We start from the raw sequence: 21,065 nt of genomic DNA, 5'->3' as shown, positions 1-21,065 counted from the left end.
CCTGATCCCAGGGACCTGATAATATGGCTGCATAACCCGAATTTATTTTGGATAGCTGTTTTCCCCCCAAAACCTTATATCATTATATACACTCAGAAAATACAATTTAAGCTAGAAAAAAAACTCTGTGTAATTGGTATACCTTGTTTGCTGTAGCATAGACTAGATCCAGGCCTGCTGAATCTAGCTTTGTTTGTATGCTTGTTATTTCCCTGAAAAGCTAATTCCACCTAAAACGCGGCTTTTCAGCACTTCTGTGGATCCCTAGTGATATCTGCATTGCTTACTATACTTATTTCCTTGTTTCACTTGAAAGAAAGTTACTGTTTGTCATTTTTGCATTTAAGTTACCTGGCACTTGCTCACTAAAGCAATTATATAAGTCAGCACTAAAAAATTAAAAGCACTACACCCTCACAAACTCCCGCTGGTGTACCTTGCTCCCCATTGGCCATTTTTTTCAATTATAAAGAAATTCCCAATACTATTCTAGCATGTCCAAAGGTCAGTTGTCAATCTCCTCTCCAGTCCAGCTGGTGAATCTGGCAATCTTGAGGCAATGTTACAACTGCCTCATGTACACAGACAACCCTCTCCTCCTCCCAACAAATTCCAACACATATGAGAGATGCAACCATATAGCCAAACTGGAGGCTAAGCTCTCTCAACTCAGTACTGGCATAACCAGTCAGGAGGAGAAGGAAACCACACTCACTACAATTCCAGTCTCACATAGACCTACCACGACAGCAAACCAAACACATAAACACACAAAAACATACTTGGAGGCTCTAAATAAAAATCTGCCTAAGCAGCAGAGACCTCTAAAGCAGACACCCAAGCAACCACTACCCCAAAACAAAACACATGCAACACATAGCTCACAAAGCCAGTGTGCCAAACAGTCACAGCCCTTAAGGCTAAACAACACACCTGATACACTTGTAATAGGTGACTCTATCATCAGGCACACTGACGTCCCGCTTACCAGGCTGAACAAGGAGAAGGTCACGGTGAGCTGCCTGTCGGGCGCTAGGATCCGCTACATAACACAAGCACTCAGGTCACTCCAAGGCAAGTACAAATATGACTCAGTCATTGTCCATGCTGGTGTGAATGACCTGAGACGTACCTCCCTGGACTACATGAAAAGAGACATAGAGGAGCTCTCTGAGCATGTAGCCCAGGCCGGTACGACCCTGACCTTGAGTAGCATCTTACCCTCACCAAGAATGATGCCACAGTATGAAGACAAGATTATCAATTTCAACAATTGGCTTAAGTATTGGTGTCATTCAAAGGGGATCCAATGCCTGTCAGCCTGGGATGACATGCTCGACAAGCCACGATGCTTCGCTAGGGATGGCTTGCACCTGTCACCCCTGGGCTTTCGGATATTGGCAAAGGCTCTTGCTACCCCCATAGTGCCTTTTTTAGGCAAGGCTCTAAAGACAAACCCACCTCCATAGGTATCACAAGGGATAAGAATAGTGCCTTTTTTAGGCAAGGCTCTAAAGACAAACCCACCTCCATAGGTATCACAAAGGATAAGAAACTAAGAGTAATGCTACTCAATGCCAGAAGTCTAAACCTCAAGATGCACGCACTTGAAACTCTCCTTAGCATGGAGAACATCAATATCTGTGCAGTAACAGAAACCTGGTTCAAGGCTCTCGAGAGCACCCCAGCACTACCAGGTTATAACTCATACCATGCTTTTCGGCCCCAAAACTTGGACCGAACCACAAAAGGAGGGGGAGTATTAATATTCGTCAAAGATACCCACACCTCCAGGTTGGTGGCACAGCACGAAGCATCAGAGACTATCCATGTGCAACTAACAGTGGGTAAAACTGCCTTCCAGTTTATAACCTGCTACAGACCACCCTCCCAAACCCAGGAACCCCACTCGGCCTTCCTAAGAACACTGGAAAATATGAAGGTCTCTCCAAACACCATTATATTGGGTGACTTCAACTACCCAACCATAGACTGGGAGCATTACTCTAGCTCCAACACCCTAGTCCAAAGGTTCCTAGAATTTATAAACTCAAATGCTATGAAACAACTTGTTACCACTCCCACAAGAGGGGAAAACATACTGGACCTGATCATCACCAACATGGGGACTCTATGCTCCGGAACAGAAGTGTATCCCTCACTGGTAAGATCAGACCATAAACTAATCTCACTGGATATTCACATCCCGACCCCACCCCATGCCCAGAAAACCACAGTGAAAAACTTCTCTAAAGCAAATTTCACACTCCTCAAAACCGAGGTGGAATCCTTCAAAGCCCCCGGGTCTGTGGATAATATGGCCCGGACCACAAAATCCTTTATAAACGCATTCTATGAACACCTTCAGGAATGCATGGATCATGCAATCCCAAATAAAACCAAGACCCAATCCTCCAAAGGCAGACGTCCTGTCTGGTGGACCCCAGCCATAAACAAACTATACAATAGAAGGAGGAAGCTACTACATGATAGAGCAAAATCCCAAAAAGGGAAGGCATCTCTGATCAGTATTAGCAAAAAACTACAGGCACTCATAAAATCGTCTAAGGCCAGCTTCGAGAGAAAAATTGCACAGGACACTAAGGATAATCACAAGGCTTTCTTTAGTTATGTTAGGAACCTGGGTGGGAATTCTCAGATATGCTCAGAATTAGTCCAAAATGACAAAAAATACACCGAACCCACAGACATTGCCAACATCCTAGCTGACAGGTTCAGCGCAAACTTCTCCCCCCCCTCCCCACCAAAAGGGCTAATATCTATCCCAGTAGAGTGCTGCCCCCCCTGACATCTCAGATGCTCAGGTAAGAGCTGCCCTCTCCAAAGCAAGAAACACAGCATCAATGGGACCAGATGGTGTCCCGGGCTGCATCCTACATGAACTCCAAGAAGAGCTAAACCCAAACCTAAAACTACTGTTCAGTCTCGGCCTTACTACAGGATATGTACCCAAAGAGTGGTGTACAGCAACAGTGGTCCCTCTCCACAAAGGTGGTGCCTCAACGGATCCTGGAAACTATCGCCCCATAAGTCTCACTAGCTTGGTCTGCAAAGCTATGGAAGGGATCATCATGGACCTTATAAATAAAGATATTGGGGACCTACAGACACTGGATCCTACCCAGTTCAGCTTTGTTAAGGGCAGATCCTGCCTCTTAAACCTGGTCAATTTCTTTGAAACAGTCACCAAGGCCATTGACGAGGGGAAGGTGGTCCACACAGCCTACCTGGACCTCGCAAAAGCCTTCGATACAATATCCCACTCGGGCATTATAGATAAGCTCACCAGCTTAAATATAAACCCTATGTCACTAGATGGGCTGCAAACTGGCTCAAGGACAGAACCCACATGGTTAGAATAGCTGGAGCCATATCAGACTCCAAACCAGTTACAAGTGGCATCCCACAAGGCTCAGTCCTGGGACCTCTCTTGTTCGGTATATATTTCTCGGAGGTACAGGCCAACATGGAAGGACTGTGGCCGACCAAGTTCGCAGATGACTGCAAACTGGGCGCCATAATAGACTCTCCAGCCGACACAAGCATCCTCCAAAAGGGCCTCATAGAAACAGACAACTGGTGCCAGAGCCATGGCCTCAAGCTAAACACCAAAAAGTGTATAGTCATCCCCTTTGGCAAAAACAAAGTGCCCACAAATTACCACATAGGTGGTAATCCATTAAGTACAGAAGAAGTAATTAGGGACCTGGGGACCCAAGTTGATAGCAAGCTCTCATTTGACAACCATGTGGCCAAAGTGGTTAGAAAAACATTTTATATAGCCCACCTAATCATGAAGAGATTCACATCTAGATCAGAGGAGGTCATCGTGCCTCTTTACTCATCCCTCATCAGGCCCATAATTGAGTACAATGCCCCTTTTGGGATGTACCTTACCAGACACCTGCAGCAACTGGAAAGACCCCAAAAGTAGCTCACCAAGAGGATCAAGGGGCTCAAACAGATGCCGTATGCTGCCCGGTTAAAGAAACTCCAGCTCTACTCAGTGGCATACCGCCTGCTCAGAGGCGATCTGTGCCTGACGTATAAAGCCATGTCCAACCTGGAATTAATGGACATGCCACACCTCAGAAAATCCAAATCCCATCGAGCTACGCGCTCGAGGGACTTGAACCTCAGCACTGAAATAAATAGGATATGCTGGAGGGACAGATTCATAACCCAGAGCTTCCCTTCACTCTGGAATAAAATCCCAGTCCAGGTTAGGCAGAGTCCCTCATTGACTCTCTTCAAGAGGAATCTTGATGAGTGGATGGGAGATCATAGGTTTACCCCGGGTATCACTTCTGTGTCACTGTTAGACAGAGGCACAGTATACTAACCTCGAAAAAGGGCATAGCAAAATTAATTTAAAATGGGTGGCAAAAGCCATACACACTCTGGCTAGGCTTATAAATGCCCTAGGGCAGATAGCCTAGTATGAACCTATGAACCTATAATCATGTCCTTCAGTATTTTGCCAGTAGATTCAATTCTGCACATTTAAAGAAAATTAATATGACATTTGTGTAAATTTCCTAGATCTCTGATGCTATTACAAACTGACATTTGCATTTTTTCATTACCTGACAATAGGATTTAATTACAAGGCAGCCTTTGTCCAAATATGTCTTCAATTGCTGATAAGCTTCAGGGGTCACAGCACTCCCTTTCCTTGCTTGGCGAATCATGTTGAGGCGTTTATATAAGCTTCTTTCACTATAAAATTGGCGCAGGTATGCAAGGCCATCTAGTTTGATACCATGCTCTTTGTGAGAATATCGGCCAACTAGTGTCTCAATGTCACCAACATCAAACTGCTTAAGCTGTATAAGAAAGAAAGCAAAACTGTTTCACTGATTTTCATACAATAAATTCACCATTTAATTCATATCTAGACTTAAATGATTTCAGTTCAGCATCTAGCATGACATTTTGCTATTCATCATGAATAATTTCATCCTTTTAGGAAAATGTCTTAGGTAAAACCCACCTTTTGAAAAGATGACAGAAAAATGTACACATAAGACCTAGTATTGCCTCTTAGTGTTTAATGATCTTCATTTATACATACCTATTTCTAAATGAGACTTCCTCTTTTATTTGAATTCCCTACACTAGGTGGTATAATGTGTCTGTCATATCTGATCAATTCCTGTCTATATCTGATTATGGAAACAGGAAATACCAGTATTGAAGAATGCAGAATAGTGATGTCCAGGGATTCAGAAATGTCATATCAGTAATTGCAGCCAAAACAACACTGTTTACTAAGTGTGTGTGACAAGTTCCAATGCCTAGTATGAATTAATGTGGACAGTCCAGTATGCACAACATGCAGGACTTCTTCATGACTGTGGTAGGGACCCAGTAGGAAGATTGTACTAGACCAACCCATGGCCAGGATAAAGTGCGAGCAGTGGTAGTAAACACTGACCATGCATGATCTTCTAAAAACCTGGAAACAAGCAAACAAACTGGTACAACAAGAGGTCCTGGTCAAAGCAAAGCCCAAAGCACAAAGTAATATTCCTTAACGCAAATTTATTGTGGAAAGACAACAAGCGTTTTCGCTACTCCAAAAGAGAGAAGCTTCATCAGAGAAGTACAAAAAGGGCGCCCTTCTTTTGCACTTCTCTGATGAAGCTTCTCTCTTTTGGAGTAGCGAAAACGCTTGTTGTCTTTCCACAATAAATTTGCGTTAAGGAATATTACTTTGTGCTTTGGGCTTTGCTTTGACCAGGACCTCATGCATGATCTTCTAGACTAACTGTCAGGAGACCATGGGCGCTGATGGTAATACTAAGATATTGAGCAATTGCTGTCATTTAAAGCAAAAGATATGCAGAAGAATGCCTCATGGAACAAAGAAGGTGAGCAAACAAGGAATAAGCAGGATGGTAGTGAGATAGGATGAATACATTTTTTTGTGGAGAGATGCCCATTTTTGAAGAGAAGGGAAAGTTGAGGAAGTAAGTAAGTGAAGTAATAGGAAGGTAAGTGGGGTAGGTTAGGTAACATGAAAGACAGATGACTAACAGGGTGTTTGGTAAAACAATGAGGGAAGCAGAACACAATGTTGAAGGAGACATCAGACAAACAAAGGAAAGACAATAACAAGGGGATGACTGTTAAATCAACAGGTATGGGCAGGAGCAGAAAAGGAGGGGAACACCAGGATACAGGATGAAATAGGGTATTAGCAGATGCAGTCTTGTCTAGCTGAGACACAGTGAGAGGTTACCCATCACCCTAGGCACTGTCACCACTTGGTCCTGGCTCAGAAGTTGTAGTAGGTGCTGGGCAGGCTTCCTTTTGATGATATCACACATAATGTATGCCAGCTACTTATGGGTGACAAAGGTGTTACCTCCACTCACACTACTACACCACTGTTCAAGCCACCAGTGCAGGGTTACCTGATGTACATTGTGCAGGTAGGGCAGGGGGTGTATTGGCAACTGTAACAAGCTGGGACCCAGGTATGTTGTGTATTTCACCAACTGGTGGTTGGGCTGATGCTGTTACCATCTGTGGAGGGCCAGAAAGTCTTGCCAATGGGCCAGTTGCAGGTTGCTGTGCTGCATATAATAGTAAAATAAATGGACAAACACAAAAATTGTATGTAAAGGAATGGATATTGAAAAAGGGAGTGGGGAAGAGAAATGCAAACATAATGAAAACTGAATTCTAACTATTATTTAAATATAATATACTTTGCAAAGCATTAAATAATCATGAATGTCAGAAACTGTTAGCATAACTGATTGATTGATCAGCTACACTGACACCCAGAATATCAATGGCAAAACACTGAAATGACAAACATCAACACGTTCTCTGCATGCTCCAGGGATTAGCCCATAGTGTTTAAACCAAACACAAGTATGTTTTTTGTTACCTCTGCTGTAGGATGCCAATAGCATGGGTGAGAGCCTTGGCCAAACTATTCCAGACTTAAGATTTTTACTGTTGCCTGGTACAGCCGTACTGCAGGAGCCTCTGGCTGTACTCCTTATAGAGGATGTCCAGGCAAATCTTGAAATCCTATTCACATCACCTCTGTGCTCTAAAATAGCACTACCTTCTCCTTCTCCAGCCAGAATGTCTCACCTTGAAGAATTTCAGGGAAATATGACAGATTAATGGTACCCAAACAGTTCTTATAACTTGTGAAACATAGAATGATTGACAAAGTCACTGTCTGCATGTGTTCCCAAGAATCTGACTACTGTGTATACATTGAGGGGTGTATTATCAAGGTAGTAATTTGCTGGGGTGACTGTCTTACTGATAGATGCTATTATGCACTTCTTGACATTGAGTTTAAGACCATGACCCCACCCAAGCACCAGGTATTAGTCTGTGTCAGGCCTTCTTGGAGGGTATTTGTGTCCTGGAGGGATTTAATGACTGCACCTAATTTGCAATTGTCTATGAAGCTGGTCAGTCAAAGCCTTTTGGCTTTAGTCTTGACTTCAGGAAGTAAATGTTAAACAAATGTGGCCCAGCACTGAGCCCTGAAGCACTCTGCTACTGACCAGCCTTTTTGTGGAGGTAGACTTCTCTATCTTAACTTCTTGGTTCCCATCTGTGAGCCAGTTGGCTATCCAGCAGGTTAGTCCTTTGCTGGATATGGGTTGTCTCTAAAGCTGTTATTATGATTATACAGGGTTTACATGTACAATTCTGTATAGGTATCCATGTTCCCAAGGTTTGGTGGCGGGAGCTTGAAATTTTGCCCAGGTGGTTCTCAGGGTTTTGGGGGCCTGGACTTTTGGTAGGGTGTCAAACAGAAAATATAGATACTGCATTACTATGTTTCCAATGACACTATAAGACATGAAACATAGCACTCCTCCATCCCCGTATATGCTGTTCAGAAAACACGCTCTACAGTGACTCTATCTGAAGGTAGTTAAGTATGGAATGATAATTTTCTCAGCCCTAAAATAATTAGCTGCCCACTAGTACTCAGGCATGTGCCCAATAGCATAAAAAATTACCACAATGTTTATCAGGTGGTCATGCAAATTAAGTGATTCTTATACAATAATGAGATGAACCCTAATTAGCAAAATCATTATGCCCAGGACATGAACCTACACAATATTAGCAGGGCACAAAGAAAAGTGCTACATCTGTTAGGTCTTCCACATCCACCTGCAAACCCAAGTTTACAGATGCTGAGAAAGAGGTGGTAATAAGCCCTCCAGCTATTGTCAGCAATATTAATGCTGTAGTTGGTCAGAATTGAATCTATAACATGGTCTGCTCAAGGCCACTGATATGATCTGTGCTTCCACCTATGGAAAAGAGTTTCTAGCATGGGAACAGAGGGCTACAAGTAGTAGCTCATCAGTCAAAGCACCTCTTACAGGACAGTGGAGTTCCTGGCTTTGCAAAAGGCAGTACCACATTCACAGAGTCCCACACTGCTGTGCTGGATGCTGCAGGAACTGCAGACCCTAGAAATTTTCAATTACAATGCTACAGTCATGTAGTCCTAGTTCATTGTATCAACAGCTGCAAGTCCTGCTTACTTCATAACCACTCTAAACTTCATTAATTCTGTCAGATTATGCTATACAAGTACACTTGTACCTGTGGGGGATCCACAAGGTTTGGGCAGGGTTATTAGTTTTCTCATGATTTTAGTTGTATCAATATCAGCTGCCTGTGCATTTGTGGTGCTGGGTCACTGATATCAGCTGCCTGTGCATTTGTGGTGCTGGGTCATACTTACACTGGTTATTGTTTGCTTTGCTGTAGTCACAGGTCACTTTTTTATCTGGCACCAGCACTGTGGAACTGCCCCTGTCTGACCTTGGAGGATTTGCAGCCCTTGATAATGATGGTAGGGAGGAGCTGGCACAGTCAGGGGGTGCAGTGCATATGTTTGGCACAGGGATTGAGACCACCACATCCATACCTCTCAACCTCTTGGCATGAAAAATCTGGACAAAGTCTAACATAATGGGGGGAGCAAGTGCCCAAAATAGGGACAAGTTTTAAATACTGTTCTTATAAACTTAGAAAGTTGTCAGAGTAACAGGATTTGTGTTAGCATGCATTTTTTTGGAGGATATGAAGTCTGAAATTTAAAGGTGTGTCATTATTTAGTGACTTCAGTCCACAGATCATCCAAGTGAATTGCCAGAAAACCACATATATTATGAGGAGAAGACCAAAAATATGAAGCAAAAATCTGGACATTCTGCAAAAATCTGGACAATTGAGAGCTATGTCCACATTCCCATACATAACTATGGATGTGGCTATCCAGGATACACAAATATCAGAGAGGACAGGCTGATAGGAAACTACAGATCAGGGAAGTGTACTTGCTCTGGTAGGCACATGTCTGAATTGGGACCCTGGTACACATGGTCAGGGAGTTTCATACAGGGGTGTTGGTAATGGTGCTCAGCGAAGATATGGTTTCTGCTTTTACCCTGAGATGATGTGTTAGTGACTGCAACCCAACATATGTGCAGGACCATTGTGGAGGCACAGGCTAGTTCCACCACAGCCATGTCAGAGGTAGTGAGGGTATTCCAGGCTGTGCACATTGAATATGTGCAGGACCATTGTGGAAGCACAGGCTAGTTCCAACACAGCCATGTCAGAGGTAGAGAGGGTGGTCCAGGCTGTGCCCATTGAGCTGCAGGAGTGTATGTCCCATATGTGTGATCCTTGGATAGACTGAATCATACATTGAACCATGCATGGTCTTCACTGGGTCATCTGGCAGATGTGAGGGTCTGTCCTTACAGCTTGTCATCTTCTTCTTCCATAGATGTTAGTCAACATAGCCATGAATGGGTGAGATCCCAATCTTGCAGTGCTACTACTTCCACAGCTCTGTCAATTCTGGAGGTGTCAGCAATCAGGAGAGGCTGTCTCTATGATTCTGGTCATCATCATGCTGGTACATTTCCTAGCAGACAGCAGTTGAGGTCATGTAGCACACAAGCATCTAGCTGAGATCATGGTACCACCCGTGCAGGTCCTAGTAGAACCAGCTCTCATGGGTGGGCATGTGCATGGGAAGCGGAACTCTATGTCATGCATGGACCTTGTCTGGTAGGCTGAGCTACAGTGCTGTACTACATGCGGAGGGTGAGTCCCCACATTTACAAACACACATCTTCACAATCCTCCACACACACACACACACACACACACACACACACACACACACACACACACACACACACACACACTCACACACAAACATGCCACACATCAACGTACCAAGGTATTTTTCAAAATTAACCCCCTATACCTGTTCTGACACTTCACAGAAAAGCACTTGTTCTTTTACTACACCTCAACACTCACACTTCCCTGTGAAAGACAAGAACTCCTGTTTACCATTATCAATCTGTGCAAATGATGATAATTACAATTGTGTCCTGTTCATTGTACATTGTTACTTGGAAAACACAGCCTAGCATTTTTACAGGTATAATTTTTACTATAGTGTGTCTGCTTAACTCTTGTAAAGTTATGTTGCAAAGTTATGTGCACTTGCTGTTTCTTTGCTCATGCCACAGCATACTCTATCTGCATGCATCTGGCATGATCATCTCCTGCTGCTTATACCTCATCTGACCCCCCATCTATCTCAGCTTCTGCTGCCTGTTGTGCTGGGACCTGCTGGCCATGCAAGAGGCTACCCTGATGTAACTGTTTGCCATGTATAATATTGTGCAACATAGGTTCATAGGTTCATAGATAGGTACTAGGCTATCGGCCCAAGGGCCTAAGTAAGCCTAGCCAACAAAGTTCCCTGGCTTTTGCTGCCCCAAGAAAGTTAATTTCCTGTGCCCCTGTCAAGCAGAGCCACAGAAGTGATCCCAGGGGTGTATTTCCTATTTCCCATCCACTCATCAAGATCTTTCTTGAAGAGTGTTAATGAGGAACTTTGCTTGACATAGATGGGTAGCCTGTTCCAGAGTATGGGAAGTCTCTGGAACAGGAATCTATCCCTCCAGCAAGTCCTGTTTATTGTGGTGACAAGGTTTAGGTCCCTAGAGCATGTAGCTTGGAGGGATTGGGATTTCTTTAGGTGTAGCATGTCCAACAGCTCTGAGTTTGACATAGCTTTATATGTTAGGCAGAGATCACCTCAGAGTAGGCGATATGCTACAGAGTAAAGCTAGGGTTTTTTGAGACGATCAGTGTAGGGCATCTGTTTGAGGCCAGTAATTCTCTTAGTGGGGTACTTCTGTGGCCTTTCCAGCTGCTGCAGATATCTTGTGAGGTACATTCCAAAAGGGGCATTGTACTTTATAATGGGTCTAATGAGTGTCGAGTAGTGGGAAACAATGACCTCTTTTTTCCTGGATGAGAACCCTTTTGTGATGAGGTGTGCCATGTAGAAGGATTTCCTGACTACTGTGGCAATGTGATTAACAAAGGAGAGACTACTGTCCACCTGGGTCCCAAGGTCTCTTATCACACATTCAGTGTTAAGAAGACTGCCACCTATGTGGTAGTTCATGGGTACAGAGTATTTACCAAAGGGGTTAACAATGCACTTTTTGGCATTGAGCTTGAGGCCATGGCTCTGACACCAGGCATCTGTCTCAGTGAGGCCCCTCTGTAGGATGTCCACATCATTTGGGGACTCGACTATAGCTCCTAGTTTACAGTCATCTGCGAACTTCATTAGCCAGAGGCCTTCTGTGTTAGTCTGTACTTCAGAGAAGTAGATACCAAACAGGAGAGGTCCCAAGACTGAACCCTGTGGTACTCCACTTGTCACTGGTTTGATGTCAGATTTGAGCCAATTGGCAACCCATCTTGTGACATAGGGATTTATACCTAGTTTAGTGAGTTTAGCTATAATTCCAGAATGGGGGATGGTATCGAAAGCATTGGCGAGGTCAAGATAGGCTGTGTGAACTACCTTACCCTTGTCTACAGCTTTGATGACTGCCTCAAAGAAGTTGACCAGGTTCAGGAGGCAAGATCTGCCTTTCACAAACCCAAACTGGGTGGGGTGCAGAGTTTGGAGGTTACCAATGTCTTTGTTTATGATTTCCATGATGATACATTCCATGGCCTTGCAGACCAGGCTCGTCAGGCTAATAGGGTGATAGTTCCCAGGATCAGTTGTGGCTCCCCCTTTATGGATTGGGATGACTGTTGCTGTGTGCCATTCAGTGGGCACAAAGCCTGATGTGAGGCTATGATTGAACATGGTGCTTATATGGGGAGCCAGTTCATTCTGAAGTTCATGTAAAACGCAGCCTGGGATGTTGTCCGGTCCCATGGATGCTGTGTTTTTGGATAGAGAATGCTGCTTTTACCTGTGAAGTTGTGATTACAGGGACTCTGCATTCTTCCCGTATAGATATGGGCCCTTTACGGGGTGAGAGGGGAGTAAAGTTAGCACTGAACCTATCGGCCAGGATGTTGGCAATATCAGTTGATTCTGTAATATTTGTGCCATTGTGCTGTAACTCAGAGCAGATCTGGGTGTTGCCACTGAGATTCTTGACATAGCTATAGAATGCTTTGTGGTTGTCCTTAGAATCAGTGGCAATCTTGTTTTCATAGCTAGCTTTGGAGGATCTTATAAGGGATCTCCGCTTCTTGCTGAGGCTGACCAGGGAGCTCCTCCACTCATGAGATTTTACTCTCTTTTGCAACAATTTCTTCCTTCTGTTGTAGAGTTTGTTTATGGCAGGGGACCACCAGATTGTCTTCCTTTTTTTGGAGGATAGTGTCTTGGTTCTGTTTGGGATAGCATGATCCATGTACTCGTGTAACTGCTTATAGAGTGCATTTGTGTAGGATTCAGCAGTCGTAACTATATTGTCCATCTGCATGGGTGTCATAAAGTTCACCACTTCTGTCTTAAGAAGCATGAAATTGGCTTTGGAGAAATTTTTTACCGTGGTTTCCTTAATGGGGAGTGGGGATGGGATGTGGATATCTAGGTGATTAGCTTATGGTCAGATCTGACCAATGAGGAGTTGACTTCAGGTGTGGAACACCGGTTACTCATGTTGGTAATGACTTGGTCTAGGATATTGTTGCCCCTGGTGGGGGTGTGAATAAGTTGATCCAGGGCATTGGAATTTATGAATTCCAGAAAGCGCTGAGTGAAGGAGTTGGTACATGAGTAGTTTTCCCAGTTAATGGTGGGGTAGTTGAAATCGCCCAATATTAGGGTGTTTGGTTGAACCCTAATATTTTCCAGTCTATCAAGAAAAGAGGAGTGAGAATCCTGGGGCATGGTGGGGGATCTGTAGCAAGCTACAATTTGGATTGCAGTTTTGCCCAGAGTTAGTTGCACTTGGATAACCTCGGCTGTATTATGCTGAGCAACTAGCCTGGAGGTGTGGATATCCTTAATGAATATGGACACACCTCCACCTTTGGTGTTCCAGTCCAGGTTAGATGGCCGAAAAGTGTGGTATGAGTTATAGCTTGGTAATGCAGGGGTGCTCTCTGGAGCCTTGACCTAGGTCTCAGTCACTGCACAGACATCGAAGTTCTCCATTTTAAGGAGTGCCTTGAGTGAGTGCATTTTGAGATTTGGACTTCTAGCATTGAGTAGCATTACCCTCAGTTTTTGCTTGCCCGTTCCTGTTATGGTGGTTGAATTTTTCATTCGAACCTGCACCATAGGGGCAGCAAGAGCCTTTGCCAGTATCTGGAATCCCAGGGGTGACAGGTGCAGGCCATCTTTGGCAAAACATCGTGGTCTGTCGACCATGTTGTCCCAGGCAGACAGATACTGGATCCCCTTAGAATGACACCAGAATCTTAGCCAATTGTTGAAGTCAGTCATTTTGTCCTTGTACTGCAGTATCATTCTGGGTGATGGCCCAGATAGTCAGTATTCTGATACACATGGTGGTGTCATACTGCAGGGCACCACTGGATGAATCCACACAATAAAAGCATGTCTTCAGCAGCCTACACATACACTCTCTGAACCTTCTGTTTTTTGACAGTGCAGTTATACCTCTGGTCAGTTTGCTTTTGTGGATTGTTTTGGATGTCATTAACCAGGGTTTCAGGGCATATCCAGTATCATCACCAAGATTCCTTTGTGGGAAGTCACTGCTCACAAACCATGGGCATAAGCCATATGTAGGAGGCATGAAAACTGCCTGGGTGGTCTGCACACACACACTGTAGATAATATCCTATGATGTACAGACCACCTGACAATTGACTGGGTGATACTCTTTGCATTTCATGTAGTTCCATCCCAGTTCACCAGATTGTGCCTTTATTTCACTGTGGCTGCGGTCTATGGCTCTCAGTTTCTTAGGGAAATGAGCTATATCATAGAAATCCCTCATGATGTTGGCTGTTTCATCTGAGGTACATTGGGACCATATGTGCTTCCCCACATTCTGAAGCATGGCATCAAGACAGTGATGCAGTATACTTGAGGTAGATGCCTGAGGTACTAACACTGAGCCCCCATTAAGTTGCTGAAAGGTTCGTGTAGCTAATGTACATAAAGTCACACATAACTGTGTATCTACTGGGGCAGGTACTCTGATGACTCCCACAGGGCTGTAGACAAGGCTGAACATTTCTATGATTTGTTGGATCTACTTCACTTCATCGAAATCCCATTTCACTGACACTCATTTCACTGAGACCAAATCACCTAAAGTTCACAACACTGACAACTCATTTCACTGAATCTCATTTCACTAAATTGTAAGCTATATACTTGATGTGGCAGTGTGTAGAGTACTGTGAGGCAAGTAAACAATATATGCCCTTTTTCCCACTGTAATGCGACCTGGAGTTAGTATATATAATTAGGGGGGGTTTGGGGGGCACATCCCCCCAAGTTGGGAGGTGTGTGAGGCGTAGCCCCCCACGTAGTTTGGTTTTACATTGTCTGTTTTTTATTAAGAGGATATATAAGTAGTTTTTAAGTTTTGAAAAGAGGTAGCCATTAGCTTTGTGAGTTTGCTTGTGTATGATTTCCCATTTAGTCTTGTGAAATTTAACATTTTAAGCTGTTGGTAAAATAAGATTCAGTGAAATGAGTTGTCAGTATTTTGAACTTTAGGAGATTTGGTCTCAGTGAAATGAATGTCAGTGAAATGAGATTTCAGTGAAGTGAAGTAGACCCGATTTGTTACATGGTGTCCCCCTCCCTACAGTACTAGCTCACCATGTCATTATCATTGACGGCATGAAATGTTAAGTATGTTTGGATGTTGTGGTGTCTCCTGGACACAGGTATCTGACCAAATCTAAAGCATGAGCAATATCACTGCTTGCCTTTCAGACATTCCTAAATTGCTCTGCCATATTATTTTTCCTCATTATCATAAGCTCTTTTTCATTATACAGTCATTAGGATATAACGTGGCTGACCATATTATTTGGCCTAACCAAATCATATAGTTAGGTTTTCTGAATCTACACACCTTGCACATGACCAGCTGTCACACAAATTCGCTTCATGCAGTGTTGCAAAATTTTCTGAATCCAGCCCATGACGTTCAGGATGCTTATGAGCTCAAATACCTCTCAACTGTACAGATTTTCACAGAATGTCCAGATTTTTGCCTCATATTTTGGTCCATTTTTCATAAAATTGTGGTTTTCTGGCAAATTAGGGACAAATCATTAAAGATTGAAGTTAGAAAATAATGACAGATATTTGAGTTCCACACTTCATACCCTTCAGAAAATTCATTCTAATGCAAAGCCTGTTATTCTATCAATGTTCCAAGTTTGTAAGAACAATATTTAAAAATGTCCTTATTTTTGGGCCTATGTGCCACTTTTATTTATGCTTTGTCCAGATTTCTTGCTATAAGAGGTTGAGAGGTATGGCTCAAACATTGTGGCATATTGTCATTTTTTTATGCTTAATGTGTCATTGTCTTCCCTGAGATGCCAGGATTGAGGTTAGTGATCAAGTATTCTAACAGTTTTGAGGTCTTTCCAGTAGGTGGTTTTCATTAGCTGTTTCTGCACTAGTACCTAAGGTCACCAGATGGCAATCTCGCTGCTTTCAAGTGGCCGTCCTACAGTGAAAAAGAGACCATTCTCTTTCACTCAAGTCCCTCAGAACTTACCATGCCTCTCACTTGTTATTAAAAAGTCATACCAATAAACTTCAAAAACTATGGTAGGGTCCAGGAAGAAGATTCATTTTCATATATTTTTAATAACTAGTTTACAGATACCTTTCCTGTTAGTGTTAGAGCTGAATAATGCTTGAGAGGACTAAGTTGAGTAACTAACTAGCCGATGCAACCAGAAGTACTTATAAACTTAATGATAACATCAATAAATCTAGGAGAATCTAGGATATGTTTGTTTGGGATGACACACACACAAAATAAGAGCTATGCCTAAATCATTGCAGCTGGGAAAGTTTTATCACAATCTTCTTCATACTGCACTTACTAGCATTGCAAGTGTCAGAAATGCACTTGCTTAGACATGCTAGCTTTTCTGCCCCTACTGTAACAAAAGCACTAAAGAAATCAGAAAGGGAGATGAGCATAGACAAAAGGTAAACATGATATAGCTGTGTTTGAAGGAAATGCCATGAATGGCATGCATATTCACCTCTGAAACTGAAAGTTGTGGGTCTGGTCCCCAGTTGGGGACTGAAGTCATATCTGAGAAACACTGACATCTGAAGGTCTGAAGGAAGGCTATATATTTTGCAGAAGTTAAGGAATGCAATGCATTGCATGGGAAAAGGAAGTGTTATTAAAATTAAAGACTTGAAATCAGTATGCATAAACATCACAGAGTTAAGTAGAAAAATAGCAACAAAAAGGCTTGATTGCTTAAACAAAGTTTAGGTTCCATATAGTGCCCAAACAAATTTTCCAGCACTTTCATGTAAGATTTGTTTAGTTCTTCTACTATCATAACTTACAACTCTAGAGTCATAGTATTGTACCACAAGGCATTTTGTGAATGTTACTGCGCTTGTCCTATTAGTAGCTGATCTGATAGTAAGTGACATTTAGTTGATCTGTGTTTTTTTCTGATGTGCTGATGAATTTCAGGTATCCCGACTCAGTTGCTTTTGAGGATATATCCCTTTCTTTTAGGAATAACAGGTACTGAGTTGTTTCCATTAACTAAAGAATGCACCCTCCTGTATTAGGAGAGTGGGGAACTTTGAACCAACAGAATCATTTTTGGCTGCTTGGGTAAGGCAAGTTGCTATTCAAGACTGCAAAAATGGGTGTTGTAATATGCAACCAACATCTCTTACTCTTCATTTTAAGGTCCCTCACACTTGTATTCATTTTCTTTACAAGATAATTTTATTTGAAAATCCAAAACACAATATGATATTATGATTTTTTTTTAAAGGAGCTCCCACATCATCCTTTTCTTTGACATCTTTCCTTATTTATGATTTTATATTTCATGCCTGTATTTGCACCCAGTCTCTCATATCTAATATCCACAGTGTATCGTATATATCAAGAGTTTTTTTTTCTACTTAATAATCTCAGTATATATTTATCATATGTTTCTATCCTTGTCTGACCATACAGCAACATAAAACATACTCCATTACTTAGAAATATAGCTTTATAAAATTTCATGTTTGTTTTCTTGACCACACTTTCATCTTACCTTCTTTGACACGGTATGTCTTTACAAACAAGTATAAAGTGAACTTACCCATCCAAAGCAGATCAGTATAATACAGCTTAATTTAATGGTTTCAGTCAGATTGTTCAAAAGACCCAGAAACAAATGTTTCATAGTTAAGTTTCAAGACACATACATGAGGAACCATATTTAGCAACAGCATGTCAAGAGAGACATCAGTATAGCTGTTACCAACCATATCTCTATTTTTATTGGTTTGATTGGGAAAATGTTTTAACCAAATTCTTTTCATTCACGGACTCACCATTGCTTTACGCCACTTAACACACCCATAATCAGTATTACTTAAAACTAAGAGTTAGTATCTTTTTTCTTGCCTAAAACAAATAAATACCACTCACATACATATCAGCTTGATTTAGGGCAACACACAAAACTTCAAAACTCAATCTATTTACTTAAGAGAAGCACCTTGAATAAGATTTATAAACTTTAATAGCCTCTTGGGTCTTTTCCTTGTCTTCCAGTATTATACATTAACATTATATATGTGCAGTGACTTGGCAACCTACGATTGGATGAATATTGAACTCTTGAGCGTCATTTGTCTGAGGTTCAACATGCTAATGATCGGAGTGCTTCTATAGGAAATCATTGTCTGTGAGTTCTGCTGGCAGCGATGCCCTTTTTGGGGGAATTTCACCTTTTTCCAAGTCAGTGCAACCAAAGAGTTGGTATACACACACACAGGGGTACTCACCTTTTTTAGGGGCGAATTTAGTTAGGGGATTCTGTTCCTCAGTGCATTCAGCTTCATCCACTCATTGTGGAAGTGCAGGAATTCTAGGATAATAGCATCTTGCACCTCAAATTTCCTTGTTTAGAGTTATAGAATTTAATTGTCTTGCAAACAAGTAAGTATATGATAAATAAAGTTAGTGACTTGTCAAACATCATTCTGGACTCTGCATCTGGGCTTAATGTTTATGAAGAAACACGCCTTGCATGTGATTGTTTCTTCTGCTGAAATACAAGTATTTGCATTTGACAAATTCTAGCACAGTGTTTTAAAGTGTTGCTTTTCTACAAATTTTCCAAAGAAAGAGGAAACACAACCATTGGGTTTGATTGTATAAATAAAGTATTTGTCACTTGTCGAAGTAAAGGTGACCACACAGGTGATTATATTAAGTATTAAAGTTTTGGGCAAAGGAGCTTGCCCCTAGCATAAGGCAAATTTCAGACAATAATCTCTTTATAAACTTGTGAATGCGGTTTTATACATTCAAAGTACATATTTGATGTTTTGAGAGTTCTTCCTTCCTATGACGTCTGTATGCAATGTACATCTTTATTGCCATATACAAAATATATCTGTGTTACATTCATTTCTTCTATAGATAGCCTATGAAAACGACACAGTCAAATGCATTTTCTTGATCTGAAGACTTGACATAACCTTCCTGTTCCCTTTTACATTCCAGGCCCTGACATTTTGGACCCATTTGTTTAAAAAATAAATTGCAATTTAAACCAAGAATGTAAATTTCAAGACTTGTTCTTAATGTCTTTTTTCAGGGGTCATTTAACCCTGGACTGTATACTTTTGCATGGGACTACACATTTGGCTCCTGTACAGTTGACTGAGTTGAAATTCCTTGAGCTTCATTTCAGAAAAGAAAACGTAGAAAGATAAAATGTCTAACCCTACTCTCCATAGGAAATCATTGCCAGTACACAGGATGGAATTATTCTTGTCCTTTGGGAGATTCCTCCCTATTTTGAGTTGGTGCAAATGTAGAGCTGTTATATATAAGTTCATGGGTGTGACAGTGCATGGTGGCTTGCCTTCAGCCAAAAATGCTTAAAATTAAAAATGTTTGCCCTCTGGGTTTTTTTTTTTTTTTTTTTTTTTGCTATTTTAGAATGTCAGCTTTGTAGAAGTCAGCACATAGTAGAACTTACATTTTCCTCACACCTACAACTAATACACACTATGACATCACTATACCTCAAAAAAAAAAAAAAAAAAAAAAAAAAAATATATATATATATATATATATATATATATATAAATATATATAATTTAAGGTACTGCGACATCAGATGTGACATGTATTTCCTTACATTCTTACTTGAAGTTCTGCTGTTCTGAGGATCAAAGGAACGTTTTTGCTGGTTTAACGGTTCGCAGAAATGTGGTTTCACTATTTTGGTCTTGATGATTTCAGATTCGAATAAGAGTTCTTTCAATACTTTGAAGTAGACTCATATATATGTATATATATGTGTATATATATAATATATATATATATATATATATATGTATATATATATATATTCACTTCAGAACATTGAAAGTCCATAACATTGAAATTCAAACCATTGAGAGCAAAATCTTCAAAATTCAAACACTGAAAACATTGAATCCCATAACATTGAAAAAATATAGGAAGCAACATGTACTATATTCCAGACCAACTACATACAGAAACAAATAAAAAACAAATCATATTCCACTTCTTCAAATATAACTACCCCCCACCACACGCCCTGCTACTTAAATATACCAACTCCGAGATCACACAAGACTACACTAAGATGTGTTATGTTGTAGTGTAGTAAGTAAGAAGGGAACATGTCTGAGGTTACCTATGAAACCCCGGTACCTATCAAAGAGATATATAGTAATGTGTAATGTTTTAACAGTGAAATAGTGTTTCTAGGAGAAGGCTGACAATAGCTTTTTACAATTTAAACAGGCAGTCATGAAGCGCGGAATGGTATGTTTGCCATTTTGTTCTGTGTAGTGCTACCTTGGAGCTGATAAATTTAAGTAGCAGGGGGTGTGGGGGGTACAGGGGGGCTTGCTCCTCTGCTTATATTTGCAGAAGTGTAATATGGTTTGTTTTTTTATTTTTTTCTGTATGTAGTTGAGCTGGCATATATTAAATGTTGATTTCCTATGTTTTTTCAATGTTATGGGATTCAATGTTTTGAGTTTTCAGTGTTTTGAATTTTCAAGATTTTGGTCTTAGTGTTTTGAATTTCAATGTTATGGGCTTTCGATGTTCTAGAGTGAATCTGTATAAATATATATATATATATATATATATATATATATATGTATATATATATGGGTCTACTTTACATACTCGACAGCTCAAATGTTCGACTTTCATATGGCTGAGACCATATGATCGAACATTTGACACGTCGACCATGTAAAGTAAACACTAAAACACACAAAAAACTCACTATCTCTGTTTAGCCAGGGGGGAAAGCTCCCCTGCACCCCACACCTCCCGGCTACTTAAATATACCAACTCAGAGATCGCACCACATTGTGGTAATGGGAAACTTCCCATTCCGTACTGTATGGAGATCTCCATTCAGACTGGTCGAGTTTTTGAAAGTTCGATCATATGGTCTCGGCCATATGAAAGTCA

At 41.4% G+C, this 21,065-nt stretch overlaps 1 protein-coding gene across 1 annotated transcript in view; it reads right to left on the bottom strand.

The window, feature by feature from the left end:
• LOC122803455 overlaps positions 1-21,065 on the bottom strand; it is a 726,176-nt gene that overhangs the window by 129,463 nt on the left and 575,648 nt on the right. The window contains exon 7 of the mRNA XM_044073073.1: positions 4,608-4,847. Within this exon, the coding sequence (XP_043929008.1) occupies positions 4,608-4,847 (240 nt within the window). The remainder of the gene's footprint in view (positions 1-4,607; positions 4,848-21,065) is intronic.

This window comes from Protopterus annectens, chromosome 5.part1 (assembly GCF_019279795.1).
Source record: "Protopterus annectens isolate FY-2018-M chromosome 5.part1, PAN1.0, whole genome shotgun sequence".
Classification (NCBI taxonomy): Eukaryota; Metazoa; Chordata; order Ceratodontiformes; family Protopteridae; genus Protopterus; species Protopterus annectens.
Note: the sequence above shows the minus strand (reverse complement) of the source record. Positions and strands in the feature narration are given on the sequence as shown.